General features: G+C 40.0%; 3 protein-coding genes across 7 annotated transcripts in view; all 3 read left to right on the top strand.

The window, feature by feature from the left end:
• The first annotated feature begins 1,738 nt into the window (after positions 1 to 1,738).
• On the top strand, positions 1,739 to 8,089 carry mob1a (MOB kinase activator 1A). The gene is made up of 6 exons (XM_037098928.1): positions 1,739 to 1,920; positions 2,760 to 2,926; positions 3,190 to 3,283; positions 4,534 to 4,667; positions 5,257 to 5,420; positions 6,066 to 8,089. Exons 1-6 carry the CDS (start codon positions 1,907 to 1,909, stop codon positions 6,141 to 6,143), a joined length of 651 nt encoding a protein of 216 aa, XP_036954823.1. The 5' UTR covers positions 1,739 to 1,906; the 3' UTR covers positions 6,144 to 8,089.
• A 918-nt stretch (positions 8,090 to 9,007) lies between these two features.
• trafd1 (TRAF-type zinc finger domain containing 1) lies at positions 9,008 to 18,231 on the top strand. The gene is made up of 12 exons (XM_037098855.1): positions 9,008 to 9,639; positions 9,984 to 10,033; positions 10,120 to 10,255; positions 10,647 to 10,700; positions 10,803 to 11,241; positions 12,216 to 12,506; positions 12,589 to 12,653; positions 14,273 to 14,533; positions 14,849 to 14,981; positions 15,234 to 15,447; positions 15,552 to 15,609; positions 17,089 to 18,231. Exons 2-12 carry the CDS (start codon positions 9,999 to 10,001, stop codon positions 17,125 to 17,127), a joined length of 1,725 nt encoding a protein of 574 aa, XP_036954750.1. The 5' UTR covers positions 9,008 to 9,639; positions 9,984 to 9,998; the 3' UTR covers positions 17,128 to 18,231.
• Positions 18,232 to 19,741: 1,510 nt separating this feature from the next.
• Positions 19,742 to 20,775, top strand: part of smtnb (smoothelin b) — a 47,235-nt gene continuing 46,201 nt past the window's right edge. For 2 of the 5 annotated variants that reach the window (XM_037097693.1, XM_037097691.1), the window contains exon 1: positions 19,743 to 20,115. In XM_037097693.1, coding sequence (XP_036953588.1) covers positions 20,065 to 20,115 — 51 coding nt within the window. In that variant the 5' untranslated portion in view covers positions 19,743 to 20,064. Of the gene's footprint in view, positions 20,116 to 20,775 lie in introns of all 5 variants that reach the window. The other 3 variants (XM_037097692.1, XM_037097694.1, XM_037097690.1) reach the window with 2 other exon arrangements.

A 20,775-nucleotide genomic window follows, 5' to 3' on the forward strand; every position in this document is an offset into this window, starting at 1 on the left:
AAGTACAGTATTACGAGCTAAAAATACACAAGTAGAGTAATAACATACTCATGCAGACAACTTTATTTACATTTCAATGTCTGAACATCAGACATTTTTGAACATAGATCTATTTACCTTTTTTCAAGAGCATCTGGTTACCAGTGTTACTTTCAAAATGCAATGTATTACCTTCATTTTAAAGTAATATATTTTGTTACAACGTTACTGTTCACGTGCAGTAATCAGTTACTTATTACACTACTTTTAAATTGCTTGAAAAATAATCTATATAGAAAAACTGAATAGCCGAGTTCTTTATAGATAAACAAATGGCCTTGGACACAGTGACGAGCAGGCAGACAAACGATCACAGTCTGATATAAGATAGGAACAAGTAATTTTAATTGTAGGCTGACTCATATGAAACACAATAGATTCAGCTATGGTTTTTATTATTAACTCGTTAAAAATAAAAAAAAATATAAAGATTCTGAGTGTGAGTTTCTTCAACAAAACTATAAAGTGCCCCTTTAAGTAGCAAAAGTACAAATGGAATGAAAGAAAAGAGAAAACTAAATAAAGAGAAAAGTATTAAACTTAAATTCCATCACTGTCCTTAACTGTAGAACAAATATAGTGCAGTAAGTAAAAAGTGCAATATTCCTGAAATGTACTGGTAGTGATGAAGGCATATTAGGTGAAAATGAGTATCTCAGGCTTTTACTTAGTAAATGTATAGAATCTTTGTATCATTCATATCTTTTAATCAAACATGTGGTAATAATAAAACTAAACTTCATGCATCTAAAGAAAACCAAGGTCCTACACAATAATCATGCAGAACGTCTGCTGTCAAAGTTACATTTTCATTATTTATTATTGCATTATTACTAATTATACATTAAAAAAGAAGCTGAAGATACATTTTCACTACTCAATATGTACTGTTATACAACTTTAATGTACAGTACATGTTTACTAAAGTATTCTCTTCTCTGAGGAAGTTGAGTGTCAATAAAAGTAGACACCTTTAATCAAGTCTCGATTCTTTTATTATTAGGATTTAAAAATGTTTTAGTCTATTCCTTAAACTGTCCATCTTATTTACTGGGTTAAATCTTGTCAAATTTAAAGTACAATGACTAAAAAGAAAATAGTGGATCAGTCAGGAAAAATACTCATCAATGTATGCAAACTTCCTATTTCTAAAACACCTAAATTCCCATAAAGAGTGACAGAGGACATGACCTCAGTGTCCTCAGTGGTAGCGTCAGCCATGCGCGTACATCAGAACTGTATTTAAGAGGCCATTTGAATGGATGTACTTCATTACATTCCACCATAGATTAATTAACCTGTATAAAGTGCTGGTGGGCCTCCCGACTTCACTGGGTCAGCACAAACCAGACTACACACCGTACTAAATTAAATGTGTACTATGTGAGGACAATATAAAGATTTCTGTTTTATTGTATTATTACAATTTTTGGGATAATGTATACTTTAAGTATGTAAGTCTGTATATTGCTAAACTGACTTACTTTCTACTCAGTCCATAATTACATCCTATATTTTAACTAAAAAACAGTCTGGGCTTTAGTGTCTAAATGCATGTAATTAAAGACATATTTTACAGATGGATTGAAGCTGACATGAAGTTATAAACTAAGTTATAAGTATTTGTAGATGGTTGTAGTAGCACCCTGCAGCCGGCAGGGGGCGACAGTCTACCTGCGCGGCTCCTACAGAGAGCCGATAGAGGAAGAGCCGCTGTGGGTGCAGTTCACGTTAGCTTCAGCGTTACTGTTAGCACGCACCGTTGACAAGTGGATCCCTTACTGTCTTAATTATAAGACGAATTTCTGTTCGCCAAACCAGGGTTTAGGAGTTGTTACCGAGGCTCTCCGACGACTCCTTCGCCAAGATGAGCTTCTTGTTGTGAGTAAAGTTGGCAGTCGCTTTGCTGAGTTGCAGTCGGGTCTTGCGGTTAACGTTAGCTTCTTCGAAGTTGCATCAAGGGAAGTAACTAAAAATAAGACACCGCTACAGACAACAAGTCGCGCTAACTGCGTTGTTATCCTAGAAACTTTTGCTTTGTACTTGAACCACATTTTCTCGTGCAGGGTTAGTATTGTTCGTCGAAAACATTATCAGTAAGTTGTGTGTATTTATAGGTTCCCATTTACTTGCCAAGTATAACTTTTTTTTTTAACCAGTTACGTTCTGGCTAGCCTGGTGATCAACGCTAGCTTAGTGTTTGTTAGCCAACTTAGCTAACCTGATAACTTTTCCTTTTAATTAGAGAAGGTTAGACATGTTAACATTAGTCATCATCCACAGCTCGGCTGTCTGACCTCATTGGGAAGCTGCTAATGTAATTAAGTGTGTTGTTTACAGTGACCCCCCCCCCTCCTTTTTGATGCAGCCAGTCACATTTCCTGTCTGTTGGTAATCACCGTAACTTTATTTACATGACACAGATTATACAGTCACAAGTCTCTCACGCTGAAAACACGCCAAGACAGCTTGGCACGAGAACCGTCTGAGCACATCACGAGTATCATTTCAGCATCAAGTTCATAGATGTTCCCCATAATGCCTTTCCTCCAGCTGCTGAGTGCACAAGGCCAGACAGGAAGGCTCCTCACATGTATGGAGGCCCAAGAGGAGCATGTACTCCCACACAAGCCTTTACATGTTTTTTTGTTGTTTTTTTTAAATGTCACTGTCCTGCTCGCTCAGACAAATGCTCAGCTCCACGTTTGCTTCCTTTGCAGTGGCAGTCGCTCATCCAAGACCTTCAAGCCGAAGAAGAACATCCCAGAGGGCTCCCACCAGTACGAGCTGCTGAAACATGCCGAGGCGACGCTGGGCAGTGGGAACCTGCGGCAGGCTGTCATGCTGCCCGAGGGAGAGGATCTCAATGAGTGGATTGCTGTCAACAGTGAGTGAATGAATGCAAAGCACCTATTTATAGAAACCACCGCTCAGTGTGGCCCCAACTGCCATTTGAAGTTTCTAAACATGAGTGAGCCTTTGTGCAGAGGTTGAACATTTGCATCATCAAGCTAAAATGCCAGTACTTACCTACGTCATATTGGAAGACCAGTGTATGTATATGAGAGCTACACCATTTAGTCTGTTATTGTTATGAGCATGAACATTCCCTGACAACAGAAACTATAATTAACCTTCGTTTTTTCTCAGCGGTGGATTTCTTCAACCAGATCAACATGCTGTATGGGACCATCACTGAGTTCTGCACCGAGACCAGCTGCTCTGTGATGTCTGCTGGACCAAGGTAACAGCCAAAACGGTGTCCTTTATGTTTGCAGCTGGCAGATAAAGGGTTTGGCATGAGCTGTGGTCTGCCTGCTGCCGTACCGTCTAATGGCAGCGAGCACAAATGAGTGCCTGTGTTTTGAATCTGTGTGCGACTGAGAAATGAGCATTTGAACATGTTATATTCCGTATTTACTTTAGCAGGCTAGCAACCTAAAAGATATCTATGTAATTTAAAATGTAACATGTAATCTTTGTTTGTTTTTGCCTTTTTATGGCTTTAGTAGACGGGACAGCTTGAGATATGACAGGAAATGGGATTAAATAGGGGGTAATGACATCCAGCAAAGGGCCACGGGTCGGACTCGAGCCTTGGGCCACAGCAGCAAAGACAGGGCCTCTGTACATGAGGCCTGTGCTCTTCTAACTGAGCTGCTTGGGTGCCCCACATATAATCTTATCTGAAACTCACCCAGCTGTGATGCAGTGAATAGCTCAGAGCTGATCTAGACGTCATTTGGTCAAGTTCCGCTGAAATAAGGGAAATATTTAGGCTGATGTATGCGTTTACGTAATTCCAGGAAACAAGGAACTTCACGAGATGTGTCACACAAGGCGCTTGTCCTTTTAAAGGACTTTCCAAAACCTGACCAACAGAATCAATAATAATTGATTTGAGGCTCACCACACACTATACAATAATATGATTTTATTTCACATGGTAAATACATTACCGCACATGTAAGTCAACATCACCTTCATGATAATAAAACATGACTTTGTCCAGAATTGGGAAGTGATGTGTCTATTGTAAAAAAAGAACCCAACTGTGAATTCAGATTTTGAACCATTGAGATAACAAAATTGAAATATGTCATGTGAAAGTCATATGAGGGAAACAGGAATGAAACTTTGCATGTGCTGCATGTAGAAGCTGAAGCTGTTAAGTTAACATCTAGATTTGGCACTTCCTCTATCCCCTCTCCTGCCAAGACTGTCTGTTTCAGTCTGTAATCAGGAGGAAGAGACCAGGGTTCACTTCCTGTTGACATAGCCGCCATCAAGAATATGACCGAAGACACTTTTGCATTTCCCACACTGGCCCTTTGTTAAGCTTTTCTACGACCAAATAATGATTTCATGTCCTGACAGTAAGGCGTAATGACTGCATGCTAGTGTTAGAGCGTTCATGTTCATGTCAGTGTGCTTTAAACAAGTGAATCAAGTCAATTATACGAGAGGTACCAATTGTTTGTGCTTCCTCTGTAGATATGAGTATCACTGGGCTGATGGCACCAATATTAAGAAGCCTATCAAATGCTCTGCACCCAAGTACATTGACTACCTGATGACCTGGGTGCAGGATCAACTGGATGATGAGACACTTTTCCCCTCCAAGATTGGTAAGTTTTGATCGATAAAAATTCAGATACACTTGTAGTTAGTCATTGTTGTTTCATTGTGCACCATCTAATTTCAATATGATGGTATCGTTCGACTTGCAAAGTTGACAGTTCCCTTTCTTTGACTTTACTTCTACCTTTGGGGATTTAACTCTGCTTTGTGTGCTCAAGAACAGTGATGGTATTGTAATTGTTATGGCATGTTGAATTTGGAAACAGACAGACACTGCAGTCCAGGTCAAGAAGAGTGAAATGTTATTGACTGTCCAAGTCAGTCACTTGACTGTTGTCTTCTTGATCATGTGTCTCACATGCTGAAAAGCAGACTGAAGCAAAAATGCCTCTCCAAATACAAACAAGAAGTGAAGATGACAGCAATCTATGGATCCTAGACTTCAGTCAGAAGTTGACTGCAGAGAATTGCTAGAGAATGCAAAAACCTATGAGTTTGTCTTGAACTAAGCTAAAAATACAGTGTCTTAATGAACATTAGTTTTACATCATGGTGTAGGCTGAAAGGATTAGTGGAGGTTGAAGCGGCATATCCCCTTCTCAACATCAGCATTTTCCACCACCGTCTGTCCCACAGGAGTTCCCTTTCCGAAGAACTTCATGTCTGTGGCCAAAACCATCCTGAAGCGTCTGTTCAGGGTTTACGCTCACATCTACCACCAACATTTTGACTCTGTGATGCAGCTGCAGGAGGAGGCCCACCTCAACACCTCCTTCAAGCACTTCATTTTCTTTGTTCAGGTGAGATCATGTAATCCATGCATGCTTAAAGAGAAGACCCAATTTTTTTTTTTTTTCCCCATAAAAGGTGCTGTGTCAATCTGCCAGCTTAGGAACTGTTAATATTCTTATAACATTTTCTAAAAGACTTGTGTGTGAGTTAAACTAAGGCTATGAATGAATGAATAAAGGTTTATCTGCTGCCTCATGAGCTCTAGATCTTTTTCAAAGCAGCAGACGTGACTCTGAAGAGAGCCCATTTACAAGCTACATTACCTCAGTAAAGGCTCGACATTGATCCAACACTGATTGAAAGAACTGCTCTCTTCAGTCCTGAGAACAAAATCACAAGACATCTTAACAAGATCTGGCAGTAAATAACCTCTGTGGTTTGTCGTCGTACACTCATCTGTGCCAGTTGCCAGTTATTATGCAAGCGTCGATATGCTATCTGCATATGGTTGGTTTGAACGCTGTCAAACTGGATCATATGCATAAGGGACAGATGCATGAGGGCCACAAAGCTGTTACGTGAACAAACAGAAGGAGCCAGCAATCCAGATTGTATGTTTTAAGGGATCTTAAGAGAAGACAGGAGGATTTGGGCCTGTGTGATGTTTCAGCTGACCAAATACCAATCTGATGTTAAGTGTTGTGTTTTTGCAGGAGTTCAACCTCATCGACAGGCGAGAGCTTGCTCCCCTCCAGGACTTGATCGAGAAGCTTGGATCCAAGGACAGATAGACCCTTCACCACACGTTCCCCCCCCTTTTTTTTTAACAGTTTCTTTTTCTCCTTCGTCTGTCTTTGTGACCTCTGCTACCTCTACGACTTCTAGTCTCAACTCTTATGATCTGTGCCTTCTTTTTTTCATTTCCTGAATGTTTGTACTGTACTTTTCCTTTTATTCCTTCCATTGTCTTTTATGCTGTCTTTGAGCCTTTTTTTCCATTTTTGCCACTAGATCATTTAAGATAGAGTAGTGTAGTAAGAATATCTGTTCACAGGACTGTGGTTAATGACTCTGTAAGAGCAACCTACTGATTTTTTTTTTTATTGGACCAAGGACATTTGGAAGTTAAAGTGAAAACCAGCTTTCTTTTTCCTTCAGAAGTTGGCGCATAGTGTTTTGATTTTCTAAACATTTTAGTTATTGATAGGCAATTTTCTCTGTTAACTTTTAGATATTGTAATTACAATGACTGACCAAATACCCCAATTTTAGCTTTTTTTAATACAGTGGGGAGAAACAGGGAAGATGGCAAGAAAAGCAGAGACATGAATCAGATGGATTTTGCAGCTGTGACAATACAAGTTTGGTATTTTAAGTCTTGCGAGAAGGCAGCCACAAAAATGCACCAGTAAGTAGTATATAGCTTTCTGACACAAGCTGATTGTGTATCTGATATCCCACATATGCTAATGTGCTTCCTATTGACATGTTCTTTGACACAGTTACGCTTGAAAACATGCTGTGATAGGCGATTGTGAGATGCTTTTGCTCTTGCCCCACAGAAAGAACCACCATCGACTTCATTACAACTATTTCAATTTGGTCATGCAATATTGTGTTTTGCACATTTTTGGGCTATTTTCTTAATTAAAATAGTAAAATGCGAGCATGATAGTTATTATTGATAGCCACTTAAAACTTAAAGGATGTATATTAGAAATAATTGTCAAGAGAATTTTTTTTAAAATAGCTTTACTGTCATTTTAGTTCATTTCTGTGGTGCAGATTAATTGTGGAGCCCTGCATCTTTGATGTTCAAATGCTGGTACTTTAAAAAAAAAGAAAGAAAGAAAGAAATCCCCCCCTGGATTGGAAAAGAGGGTATGAGATATCTTTGTTGATCTTGGTGCATATATCATGGTCATTTTGTGCTCACTGGCTAAAACAGCGGGGCTGTTTGTTCTGCCATGCTTTTTAAAAATACGAATGCAGCTATTACTCCTGATAAATGTTTTATTTTGCAAACTTTGAACAAGGGAATTGGTCCATAACCTTTTTCATGTTGGACCTAAATTCATATCGGACAATCATGTAACCCATTAAGAGCTGTTAGATAACTTGATGCATCACCAGGAACCGACCAGTGTGACTTGGTGCAGTAGAGTGTTCATTTGATTATGTACTGCTTTTTTAGGAAGATGAAAGCCTTTCAACAATGTGAAAAACATGTTTAATTTACTTTAACTGCAATTTTTATCCATGTGTAGGGAAAAAAATCCAACCAGCAACCGTTAACTGTATCATCTATAGGTGTATCAATATATTTTCCAAGACTGAGATATTTTACGGATTTTACCTGAACATCTAATTAGTCGTTTATTTCAATCTTGTCACGTATTTTTGAAAAGTATTTCTTTTTCTCACAGTTTTGTTTTTAAACTTTTGGCATGGAGTAACATTTAATATTATGTTTTCACAATAAATTGTTGACTTTGCCATTTCAAATGAGGAAGAAGGGCTTTGAAAGGAATCTAAAGTTTTATATATTTTCAATAATGGTCCAATCATCGGGTGGTCATTTCGACTGGGAGGAGGTGTGAAGATGTGTGTACTGCGTCCGAACATTTGCTGTAAATAAGATCAGTGTTTTATCTGAACAAAACTGTGCCTTACAAAAATGAATATGTCTAATATGACAGTATTGGTAGATCAAAAACTCAATAAACACTGAAAGGAAGATGTTGTGTTGATAATTCATTTCATGTTTGAAAAACTGCAGACTTGAGCAGCAGAGACTTATGATTCAACAGTGAAATTCCTGCAGTCTGCTTTTGTGAACACAGAAAATGGGATATTTTTTAGAATTTTAAAATAGAGGTTTATGTCAATATATTGGCCAGAATCAATCAGCAAGAAAGCAAAAGAGGAAACGTTTGTGTATTGACAGATCATAGTCCATAATGACCAATTATTGTGTAAGTACTGTTTGTGCAACCTATGTTATAGAATCTCGTAAATCATTTTTCTTCCAGATCTGAGAGCCTTTCACGCAGAGTCATTTCCAATAAAACGGTTTAATGTAGCACTTTAGTAAAAGCAGCTGAAGACATCGACTTACTACTAGTGAAGCACACAAGAAACTACATAACGGACACATTCTCATTTCCGGTGTGGTGCCAGAAACTGATTTCCGTCCGCGGGAGCGCGCGCGGCCTGTAAAAACTATATGGCCCAGTTTATATACATCCACAGCTGCTTTTATCTGCATCAAACAGTCATAACTACACATACAGATAACTTTATGTCCGTGGTTAACGCACAGGCATGTCTGCAACGTTTTTAACAGGCCGCGCGCGCTGCCGCGGACCGAAATCGGTTCCTGGCGGACGATCACTTTTTGGCAGCACACCGGTGCAGACGGGAAAGTTTAAACCCTAAGTGACGCAATCAGAGCTCTAAGTGGCTCAGGTTCATGAGGACAGCATTATGTATATTTCTTACACCTTTACCATCGTTTTAGAAAGTTTGTTATGGTTTATTTGAGATATCGGATCCAAGTTTAACGCAGTGGCATCACCCGAGACCTTTTTACAAGTACACCGTGTCATGTGGTCACTTTCAACCAATCAGCTTCGCTCCTGTGTGTTCAAGGGGCATTTTGCCCTGAGTATTGACTTACAGCAAGCCAAAACCTTAAACTCTAGCACAGCTCACCATCATATTTAGTTGATCTAAACTGGGTGCATTGTTACAAACTGTTGCGGTGGGATTTTGTTATCTTCCGCCGCTGTTAGGAGAAATCGCGAATATGCTCATGGACAGCCTGCGAGGTTTTACACGGGGGCTAACAAATACAGCTTTAGGCTGAGCAGGGAGGAAATAGCAAACTGTTTTTTTTACAGGCTATCATCAAGTGGTTAGCTGTCGTCTACGGGTTATTTTTGGTTACATGTTATCGAGCAGTTAATTGATTGGCAGACGGTAATATCAGAACAACTGTCCTCGCTTTGCTTTGACCGGGCGGAAGGCTCCAAAAAGCGGACGTTACATTAGCTACGACTTCTCCGTTAAGAGCATGTAAAGTTAGCTAGCTTAGCTGAATAAACGCTACGTGGTGGTTGCTAGCCGTGTATGTAATGCTAAGCTACGTAGCCAGCTAAAGGCAAACATTGACCAACGTTTTCGAGGTTTTTAAAGATGCTGGTTGATTGAGGTTGACGTGGATTCTCCTTGTGAATCAAGGCCACAGTTGTCAGCTGACGCAAGCTACCTGCCTGGAAGCACTAGGTGAGCAAACCGAAGGAGCTGTCAACCAGTTTCATCCGCTAACGACAGCAGTAGCTGCCTGTCAACATTTACATCAACCCACCCATTTATATTTGACTAGGTTATTTTTAAATTGGTTCAGCTAACAGATTTAAATGCCATTTTTAAATAGACACCAACACAACTCAGGCACTACTTGTGGAAATAATTTATCAAAGAATTACTGTCTAGAGCTAAATAATGCATGATATTTATTATAAACAGTGAGGATGATCAGAACAGAACTGGAGTAGCTTTGTCACCTGACATGTCAGCCAAGATTGTTTGTGTCACATTTTTTAACTGACGTTACACTTTGTCCGCAGGCTTTTGGTAAAGCCATGGCAGATGAAAATACACAGTTCTGTGGAAACTGGTAAGTATGACACACTTAGTACGCGATCAGTCACGTTATTGTGTTTGTCAACACAGGTTTTTTCATGCACACATTTTCCTTTTTAGCAAACATCACATTCCAGAGGCTAATTTCACTACCCATGAGATCCACTGTCGGAGGAACATCGCACTGTGTGATGTCTGCCAAGAGCCAGTGCCCCATTCTGATCTGCAGGAACACAAACAGCAGGAACACGCACAGGTAAAGTCTGAAGAGCAACACTGCAACATGTGACTTCAACATGTGGATGCAGTAGATGTGTTCTGCTTAAGGGCAGGCCTTATACAAAATGTATTTTTTATGTCTCAGGGGTAAAACTGCAATTTTGTCTCAGTTATTTATCTTGAGCAAATGTTATGACAACCAGAGAAGAACTGGAAAACATTCAACAGAGGAAACTCTTGTATTTAAGGACACATTATTGTGTTTTTGCTTCTTTAACAAGTACGAAAAATAATAATAATTCACATTAGTGTCAGCACACTGTGCAATCACCAGTGATGTCATTTCTTCACCCTTCAGGAAATGGCTATCAAGAAGAGACTTATAAGAGATAATTGCAGCTGTAAAAGCGGTTTCACTTTCATTTCAGATTACATGCAAGTGTGGTTTGAAGATTTCGAAGAATCGTTTCGATGTCCACCAGGTATTTCTGATGAGCTTTTTCCTTTTCAGTTTATTTACTAATATTTATCATACTTGATCAAATCCTCAAATTTTCCATCTTCACCAATCTTTACGCTTTCAGAGCACTGAATGTTCTCAGCGGCTGGTCCCCTGTCAATACTGTGAACTGGAGATTGTTTACAGTCAGTCCAAAGAACATGAGGATTACTGCGGCACACGCACGGAGCCCTGCCCACACTGCAAGTGCAACGTTATGTTTAGGGAAAAAGCTGTGCACCCCGTCTTATGTGGAAGCCTTACACCACCCCAAGAGAGGAACAACAGCCGCACGAGTCGCAGTCCAGTGGACCTACAGTCTCCAGGACCATGGTTTGAAGCCCACTCCATCCGAAACCACCTACGAGGTCAAGAGAGAGGCCCAAAGAATAATAACATCAGTGCAGCAGAACAACAGGCCTTTCCCCGACCATTTGATCCCAGAGCTTATAACACTTCAAGGGGATCTCAAAGCCAAGGAGACTGGAAGAATATTACCCAGAGAAATACACCGTTTAGCCACTGTGAGTTTATCACTGACCTGTTGAATCTGTGTCGAAAAATTGCTCCACCAAACCTGATCACATATTGGCCAAAAAAGGAACATTGTAGTTTGAAAAATAATTGTAAAGGCAATTATGATGACCGGAGGAGACGTCCTGTAAACAAAGAAAAGTCATGTTTGGATACAGGTTATCTTATTAAAACACCGTATGTGTATGTATACATTCTGATAGACATCTCCAATGAATTTTGTTCCCCATAAAACATGTGTATAGTTATTCAAATGAGTATTCTGTTTACATATAGCTCATATGAGTTGTCCTCTTCTTTACTGCATGTGACAGCGTTTTGTTAAGCTTCTTTGCATCTTACTGCCACCAATGTAAATCAGCAGAGTAGCGTGAAAGCAGCTGCAAGGATGTGAATCTCAAACAAACAAAATGGGGACTCGCTTGTGTAAAATTTGAACCATAGCACTACTAGTGGTGAAAAACATCACAAATGGAGGATCCCTTTATATGTTCAGCTCTCCTATAGTGTTTTTACATCTAGCTGAAAATGTCTTAAACTTTCATTCTGTAACATACAGTCCTGTGAATGCTACTCTTGTTTTTTCCCCTTCAATACGTTAATTTACCCGGATCCATACAAATAGTTAATCCAATCCTCCATCCTCCAAGTTTTGTGGTAATCCCTTCAGTAGCTTTTGTATAATCCTGTAGACAAACCAGCCAACCAAAAAATGGACACGGGCAAAGACATAAGCCTCTCTGGTGGAGCTAATTAGTTTTGAAGGCAGAGGACATGCAGTAGTTCCTGCTGAAAAATATTTTGATATCAATTTGGAGAGATTTTACTGGCTCAATATGAGGCTAATGTAAATTTTGTGTTAAGTGTCAACATGTTAAACAAATCCTAAAACATTTAAACATCCCTCTCTCCTCGCAGCTATAAATGTTTTCTGAAGTACCTGTATGATCTTTTGTTCTTGTAGTGCTGGGGCAGAGTGATTTTCTGAGCAGTAGCAGCAGCAGCAGTAGTGCGTGGCCACATAGTGAGCTCACGCTGGATGAGGATTCATCAGGCCTGGACTACATGTTGGCTCTCAGTCTGCAGAGTGATGGAGAATCAATGGCTGGAGGTGTAGAGGGCAACTTGTGGAGTGGTATCTGGGACCACAAGATTGACAAGAACACCTCTGTAAACTCTCCACTCTCCCCACCCAACAACAACTACCCAAATTTCACTACAGGCACTAGTGCCATGCAGGATCACGATCAAGCAGGTAAGTGATGAAATGGTCTTCATTAGAATTCTTGATGTTAGTCTGCTGCTAGTTTGTTAATACTTTTAAATTGTCTTCACAGATACCATGCTGCCATGTGAGTTTTGCGAAGAGCTCTTTCCAGAAGAGGACCTCATCCTGCATCAGGTTAGATATGTCATTTTATACTTTTGGGTACACTGTTGCTCAGAGATCAGTCATGATGCTAGATTTTTATCATGTTTGCCAACCATCTGCGTGACCGGGTTATTGTGGGATCTGAACATCTAAACAGTACTCCTACAAACTGATCAGCCCTCTGCTAAACTGGGTCACCGTGCTTACTGCATCCTGATACGGACAAGAGCGCTACGTTCACAATAAACTGAGAAGTAGTCTGAAAAATATCTGTCACATTTATGAAGTTCAAAGTTGCTTTTCAGAGATAAAAAGGGTCCTCAGCTGCTTTGACAAGTTGTTGTGCTTACAGCTGTGAGAAGACATGATTCATCTATCAGAAAATCAGATTTTCTTGATGTTCGTACAGCTCAGAAGATACTGCAGCACTATAAAGTGAATCAAAAAACAGGGAGAAAATGCAAGTGAGCAGCTGATCATCCTCCAAAGTGATTATGTGTATATACACTTGATTACTCCTCTGTATATGCCTACAAAAGACAGATAAAGTAAAGCTATAATAGTTGCTGATTGCTTATATGACAGTATCTGCCCATTTTAGCTGGTTGATGACCTAGTTTCCTGTGATTGATGACACACCAGCATCTTAATATAATGCTAGGTTTACTGTGAGATTTCAAGTCCCTGTTCACCTAAATAATGTTGGAGGGAAAAAACTTTGCAGCTCTGCGTTCAACAAGACATCGCTAGAAAAGCAAGGTGGAGTGTTTGGAATTCCAGGTCAGTGCATCATATCAGCAGGCATGAGAACATGACAAAAATTGAACATATATCCAAAACCAGATTGACAGACACAACCAGCCAAACCCTTCGGGTTTATCTGATACCGTGTGCTGTTTCTCGAACGTGTTAATTAAAGTTGCTCCATCGCTGCAGCTGAGAAGAGAGTCCTTGTTTGGAGCAGGTTGTTGTGGCTGAATGGGTCATGCCAGGGTTTGTTTCCTGTTTGGAACATACTGTTCTATTGTTGACTTCATTTTTTTTAATGTTAACTTATTAGTTGGGCCATGTTCAGGCAAGAAAAATACTTGTGTGTCTTATTTTCCAGTGTTTTTCTCATGTCACAAAGCTGTGACTTTATAAAAGCGACAGTGATGGTCCTGGAGCAACATTGCTCATGTTTTCAGATCAACACTGACTCAGCGATGTCAGATCGTGCAGCCTAACAGACCCTGTTTACTCTTCAGGTGTACTTGTTGATATTTTTGATATATCTTAACCTGATTTCTGACCCATTTTTATTCCAAGTTACATTTACTGTTGGAAAAACTTGCTGTGACCTACTTTTACTCTTCAGGAACCTGTTCGTAGGCTGCCTCCCTGGTTGAGAAGTAAATCTGTGTATGCACAAATGCTCAGATCCAGTCAGATATCACATGGCACGCAAACGTTGGCATACGTGTCTTTACCCCGTCTTTACCTTCCTTATCTTTTTCAGACAGTTCACACTCCAGTTACACTCTTGGCCTGTTTAAACGTGTTGCCCTCATCTCCATCTTCTAGTGACATGATTACTTGATATAAGAAGGATTAACCTTCCATAAGACGCAAGATTTCCACCACGTATATCTGTTTTTTCTGTCTTTCAGACTGGGTGCAGCCCCGCCTCTGCCTTTGCATCTTTCAGCAAGCAGCCGGTGTCTCCACCCCGAGAGGACAGGATGGGCAGGAATACTTCGGGGCTGATGCACAGCGTCCCGGACACGCTGGCTTCAAACATTCCAACCTTCCCTCGGTCTGTCTCCCCGGCCTCCTACAGTCCTCCAGCCAGCCCACTAGAGGGCGATGTGGTCATTCCATGTGAATTCTGTGGCGTCGCTCTAGAAGAGGCTGTTGTCTTTCACCATCAGGTCTGTCACTTATCAAGCTGTTTATTGAATTATTCTGACATTATGATTACATGGCCGTACAGTTAAAATGAGACATAATTTGAAATATGTCTTCTGTAGACATTTCCACATTATGACCTGACCAACCAGCCTGTAAAGATGATTTCTGAATCATGAATTTGTATGGCTAATTGCTAGTTTAATATCTGGTTATGCAACATCACAGGACCTTTTATGGTGATATTGATTAATGTGTATTGCTGCTGTCAAATTTAAACGTAATGCAAATATTTGTTCTAATGTTTTACAACATTTTATTGGTGTTTTTCTACCTAGGACAAATGCGACATGCGTCCACAGACCGCTCATCCACTGAACAATCTAACAAAAGCATCTGTCAAAAAGCCACAGAGCCAAGAAACCTTTGGCCAGATGTCTCCAGATTTCCAGAGGAGAGTAAAACACCAAGGTAATGTATAGAATTTATTGTCAATATTATAAAAAACACTGAAATAATACAGAAAATGTTTATTATTTTATTACTTACCCTTGTGTTGTTCATTGCAGATATTAAAATGGAAACACCACCACAAACATTACACATACCGGATCCAATGTCTGTGTCTGTTTCCCTTTGTTATATATTAGGAGGTTTGTTTATGGTTACTAAGTTTATTTATGTGTTTATTTACACATATCATGTTTCCCGTCCCACATTTAGGTGACTTCATGGACGACTTTGGGTTCGACAGAGACACACTACCAAGACAAAACCCGAGGGAATGGCAGAGAGGCTACATCGGACTGCCGAGTCAAAGGAAGACGTCCAACTGTGACGTTTCCGTTAAAGACCGACCTCAGAACAGCAGAGAGGCAGAAGAGGCTCGGCCGTCTTTCTGTGACACTGACAAATCTGCATCTGCGTCTATAAAGGGGTAAAAGAAAAGTTACTTGCTAACATTTTTATCAAATAATTGTAATAAGTGCTTTTTTTATAATACAGTACTAATATTCTGATTTGAATGTGTTTTTCCAACAGACTACATCTACCAGAAAATACAGAAGGGAGAGGGAACATAAGGAATCCAATGACGAAGGTACACTTCAGGTTTCTTTTGGATCAAATTGAATTGCATCATCTCTAGACTTGACCACATACACTATATTACCAAAAGTATTCGCTCACCCATTCAAATGATCAGAATCAGGTGTTCTAATCACTTGGCCTGGCCCCAGGTGTATAAATTCAAGCACTCAGGCATGCAGACTGTGAAACAAGACATTTGTGAAAGAATGGGCCGCTCTCAGGAGCTCAGTGAATTCCAGCGTGGAACTGTCATAGGATGCCACTTGTGCAACAAATCCAGTCGTGAAATTTCCTCGCTCCTAAATATTCCACAGTCAACTGTCAGCTCTATTATAACAAAATGGAAGCGTTTGGGAACAACAGCAACTCAGCCACGAAGTGGTAGGCCACGTAAAGTGACGGAGAGGGGTCAGCGGATGCTGAAGCGCATAGTGCAAAGAGGTCGCCGACTTTCTGCACAGTCAATTGCTAGAGAGCTACAAACTTCATGTGACCTTCAGATTAGCCCAAGTACAGTACGCAGAGAGCTTCATGGAATGGGTTTCCATGGCCGAGCAGCTGCAGCCAAGCCACACATCACCAAGTGCAATGCAAGGCGTCGGATGCAATGGTGTAAAGCACGCCGTCACTGGCCTCTAGAGCAGTGGAGACGCGTTCTCTGGAGTGATGAATCACGCTTTTCCATCTGGCAATCTGATGGACGAGTCTGGGTTTGGAGGTTGCCAGGAGAACGGTACATTTCAGATTGCATTGTGCCAACTGTGAAATCTGGTGGAGGAGGAATTATGGTATGGGGTTGTTTTTCAGGAGCTGGGCTTGGCCCCTTAGTTCCAGTGAAAGGAACATTGAATGCTTCAGGATACCAAAACATTTTGGACAATTCCATGCTCCCAACCTTGTGGGAACAGTTTGGAGCGGGCCCCTTCCTCTTCCAACATGACTGTGCACCAGTGCACAAAGCAAGGTCCATAAAGACGTGGATGACAGAGTCTGGTGTGGATGAACTTGACTGGCCTGCACAGAGTCCTGACCTGAACCCGATAGAACACCTTTGGGATGAATTAGAGCGGAGACTGAGAGCCAGGCCTTCTCGACCAACATCAGTGTGTGACCTCACCAATGCGCTTTTGGAAGAATGGTCAAAAATTCCTATAAACACTCTCCTCAACCTTGTGGACAGTCTTCCCAGAAGAGTTGAAGCTGTAATAGCTGCAAAAGGTGGACCGACATCATATTGAATTCTATGAGTTAGGAATGGGATGGCACTTCAGTTCATAGAATGAGTAAAGGCAGGTGAGCGAATACTTTTGGTAATATAGTGTATTTGAGAAAAGTGTCATATGAGAATAAGACCAATAGAGAATGATTACCACAGCGTCAGTTCTGCTTAAAGGGTGGATTTTTCTTTTCTTCCACTCAACGTGCTTTTGCGTCTGTTAAAGGATTTTAAGTTGTGTTTTTTTTGTCTTTCTTTCTTTTCCATTTGCAGTTGCCCAAGAAGCAGAATGAAGAGCAGCAGGAAGAGTGAGAGCAGGAACATCTGGAGAAATAGAAAAACCAAAATCTCCTTCTCGGCTTTTCATTTTATCTCTTTGCACACTTCTAAAAAAAAAAAAAATCGAAACATATACCTATCTGATAAGTGCCTGTGTGAGTATTAGTACCTTGCAGATTATATTCTGATGAATTTTGCTATTAAAGTCCAAGCAAGTAATTTGATTTATTCATGCATATTCTGCTTTTTGTTCACAATTTGTTTCAAGTGTTTTGTATGTCTTACATTTAGCCTTAACAGATAAATTATAAAATGGATTTTATTTACGCTCAATTTGATTCGATTGGCCTCTTTTTTTTCTTTTTCTTTTTCATTTATATTTTAACAAAATGTGTCACGGCTCATTAAGAACATCGGGATTGTCAAACACAGACACTTGACTTTGTCGGTGTGCTTTTGTCTGACTTAATCTGTACCTTGTTACTTCAGCCAAGGACATTTTGTTTTCATCCCTGATCGTTTCTGTCAGGATCGTTCTCAGTGTTCCTGTTAGTTTCTGCATCTTTATGTAACCCTAAAGCACTTTGATAGATTATTTTGTTCAAAAAGGGCTTAAGGAACTGATTTGATAAATTAATGCATCTTTGAGCAAGAAAAAAAAATAACTATTATTGAACATGTGTCTTTTTATACTGTTGAACATTGGTCTTTAATACCCTTCAGTAATATTTAGATTTTTTTAATCATAACTATAGAACTGTATGTGTTGTTATGAAGAGATGGCTTTTGAAGCAGTGTCTCCTGTCCAGTCTTCTTTTAAGTAGTATAAAAATGTTTGTGTGCTGCTCCTCTGAATAGGATTTAAAGATTGATAAGATGTGTTTTGTTTGTAACATATAGGGTCCACTTTAGAAGTACATGCAAAATAGGCAACCATGTGCCGCAGACAGTTGAGAAAGTGTTTCCTCATTGATATCCGATCAATAAGCTATCTTGCAACAATCGGTGAAATCACCTGGTGCGGTGTTTGGATGGACTTGAGGCACTCATAGCTCCTGGCTGACTATTCCTGTTTAAGAACAACTGTTGTTGATGCTCTTCGTCTTGTGTGTCTATTAAATGTATAATGAGACGAAACATGCTTTCAGTTTGTGTTATTTCAGTGTTGTTTCGCAGATCTTTAAACATCTGGCTCACCTCTGGGATCAGAACTCTCTTGTTCTTGTGCACGAGAATAGGATGAGGTTTGTTTAACTTACTGAAGTTAATGATGGAAGATTGGTGGTTGCTGCACGGAGTGAGGATGAATTGAGGAGTCTCGTAGTTTTAGGAGTGAAGCTGCTGTGTAGTCTGGTGGTACGGCAGCAGATACTTCTTTAAGTTTTGCCAGATGCAAGCAAAAGTGTGTGACTACATCTTCATGTAACACACTGGGGCCCAAAATAACTTTTTTTCTCAAAAACTTAAATTGTGAAAACATTTTTTTTCAAGCATCACAACCCATGATTCGTTCCACTGTCATAACTTGAGTCAACTGACCCGGGTATAAATGCAGAGTTTAATCATTCCCATTGCACATAAAACCCTTATCTTAGCAGGTTTAAGTTGGATTTTTTACCAGTGGGAAAAAGGTTAATAGAAATGAATGGGCCTTTGCATTTATGGCTATGTCAAGGTATAATTAAAACATTGTAAGACGATGAAAACACTGAAAATGTAGTTTTCCAAATGACCTGAGACATTGTTTATGTGTGTACGGAAGACAAAACACAAAGATAAAGCTTTGTTTTAAGAAATACCATTAAATACAACTGACATAATGTGGAAAAAGTTATTTCATAAAATGTATGATTGTCATTAAAATCTTATATAAAGCCTGTATTTGAATTTCAACTCTTTAGTGTTAAGAAGTGAGGATGAATTGAGGAGTTTCAGTTTTAGGAGTGAAGCTGCTGTGTAGTCTGGTGGTACGGCAGCGATTACTTCTTTATGTTTTGCCAGATAAAAGTAAAACTGTGTGACTACATCGTCACATGATGCTCTGGGGCCCAAAATAACTTTTTCTCATAAACTTGCATTGTGAAATACATTTTTTTTTTCAAGCATCACAGCCCATGATTCATTCCACTATCATAACTTCAGTCAACTGACCCGGGTGTAAATGCAGAGTTTAATCATTCCCATTGCACATTAAAGACTTATCTTAGCAAGTTTAAGTGGGATTTTTGACCATTGGGTAAAATGTTGATAGAAATGAATGGGCCCTCTCATCTATGGCTGTGTCCAGATATAATTAAAACATTATAAAACACTGAAAATGTAGTTTTCCAAGTGACCTGAACCTTTTTACACGTGTGTACGGAAGACAAAACACAAAGGAATAGCTTTCTTTTAAGAAATACCATTAAACACCACTGAAAGAATGTGGAAAATGTTATTAAATAAGATGTATGATGTTCCTAAAATCTTATTTTAAAAGCCTATTTTTGAGTTTCAACACTTTAGTGTCCACTGTGGCACTGATCGCCTCTCATACCCGGACGCTGTTTTGCGTCCTCCCACTGAGCGGCGCGCTTTGAATGAGCGCCGGGAGAAGCCGGCGGGGGACGGACGGAGAGGGGCGGGGCTTACACCTTTCAGTGGGAATCCTCTGTTCAAAAAGCTGCCAACGTCCCTCTGTAAGAGAGAGTGCGGGCTCGGTCAGTGCTTTCACGACAGGACAGAATAAAAGACGACCCAGAAAATATGCTCACCAGACTCCAGACGAGACTTTGAGCTCAGAGGAAGTTTCGCTGAAGACTTGAGAGACAAACTGCGCTGAGAAAAAAACAAAAAACAAGAAAAAGAAGAAGAAGAAAAAGACGCAGGACGAGTTGAGAAGACATCGTGCAGGTGGCAGAGCACATTTCTGACCCGGGACTGAACATCCGAACCGTCTCGTCTCACCTGAGCCCGACAAGAAGCCCAGACATGTCCGTGGAGAGCTACTCTGCGCTGGACGAGTCCTCCCTCAGAGCCCTGGTGAGTAACATGGACCTGAGGAGATGCTCAGAACCGAACCGAACTCCTGAGGTGACTACTGTGTTGTGTTCAGGTGACATGTCAGTCCAACATCCTGCAGTCTCTCTTATCAGTTTACATATCACTGCACCTGACTTGTTAACTCCTCCATGTGGAATGAGGAAATGTTGATTCATCATTAAGCTGCTGCAGCTCTGTTATTGTTTTCATTTTATTAGAGGGAAGTCAACAGTTTAATTATTATCATATCCACAATACACAACCATAAACTCCTTTATTCAACACCACACACTGCTCTTCTTCTACATGACACTTAATAAACCTGACAGGTGTTTACACAAAAACAAACAAAAAACAGCAACTTGTTGAGAGAATTTCTTAACATTTCGTATGATAAACGTTTGATTGCTTGAGAAAATGATGGGCGGGTGACAGGAACCTGGAAGTAATGGTTCGATGCAGATCAGATAAAGTGTCTGATTGTTAGATTTCAGGTGAGGAGTTTTAGTGTGAAGTCATTTCCGCTGTGTTTTCTTGTGTTGCTGTTGAATCGATTAGTCAAACTGCCAACGATTAACGATGTCGATCGGCCCTTTAAGACACTTGTTCTGTTGTTTTACCCTGTTTTATATCAATATAAATGTCAAATCTATTTGTTTT

The sequence above is a fragment of the Acanthopagrus latus genome, chromosome 5, assembly GCF_904848185.1.
Source record: "Acanthopagrus latus isolate v.2019 chromosome 5, fAcaLat1.1, whole genome shotgun sequence".
In the NCBI taxonomy this organism is placed as follows: Eukaryota; Metazoa; Chordata; class Actinopteri; order Spariformes; family Sparidae; genus Acanthopagrus; species Acanthopagrus latus.

Bases quoted from the DNA above. Each gene is read 5' to 3' on its own strand.
- mob1a (XM_037098928.1), top strand. The intron at 4,668-5,256 runs GTAAGTTTTGAT...TCTGTCCCACAG, and splicing joins ACTTTTCCCCTCCAAGATTG to GAGTTCCCTTTCCGAAGAAC. The intron at 5,421-6,065 runs GTGAGATCATGT...GTGTTTTTGCAG, and splicing joins ACTTCATTTTCTTTGTTCAG to GAGTTCAACCTCATCGACAG.
- trafd1 (XM_037098855.1), top strand. From the start codon at position 9,999: ATGGCAGATGAAAATACACAGTTCTGTGGAAACTG. The intron at 15,448-15,551 runs GTAAAAGAAAAG...TTTTTCCAACAG, and splicing joins GCATCTGCGTCTATAAAGGG to ACTACATCTACCAGAAAATA. The intron at 15,610-17,088 runs GTACACTTCAGG...TTCCATTTGCAG, and splicing joins TAAGGAATCCAATGACGAAG to TTGCCCAAGAAGCAGAATGA.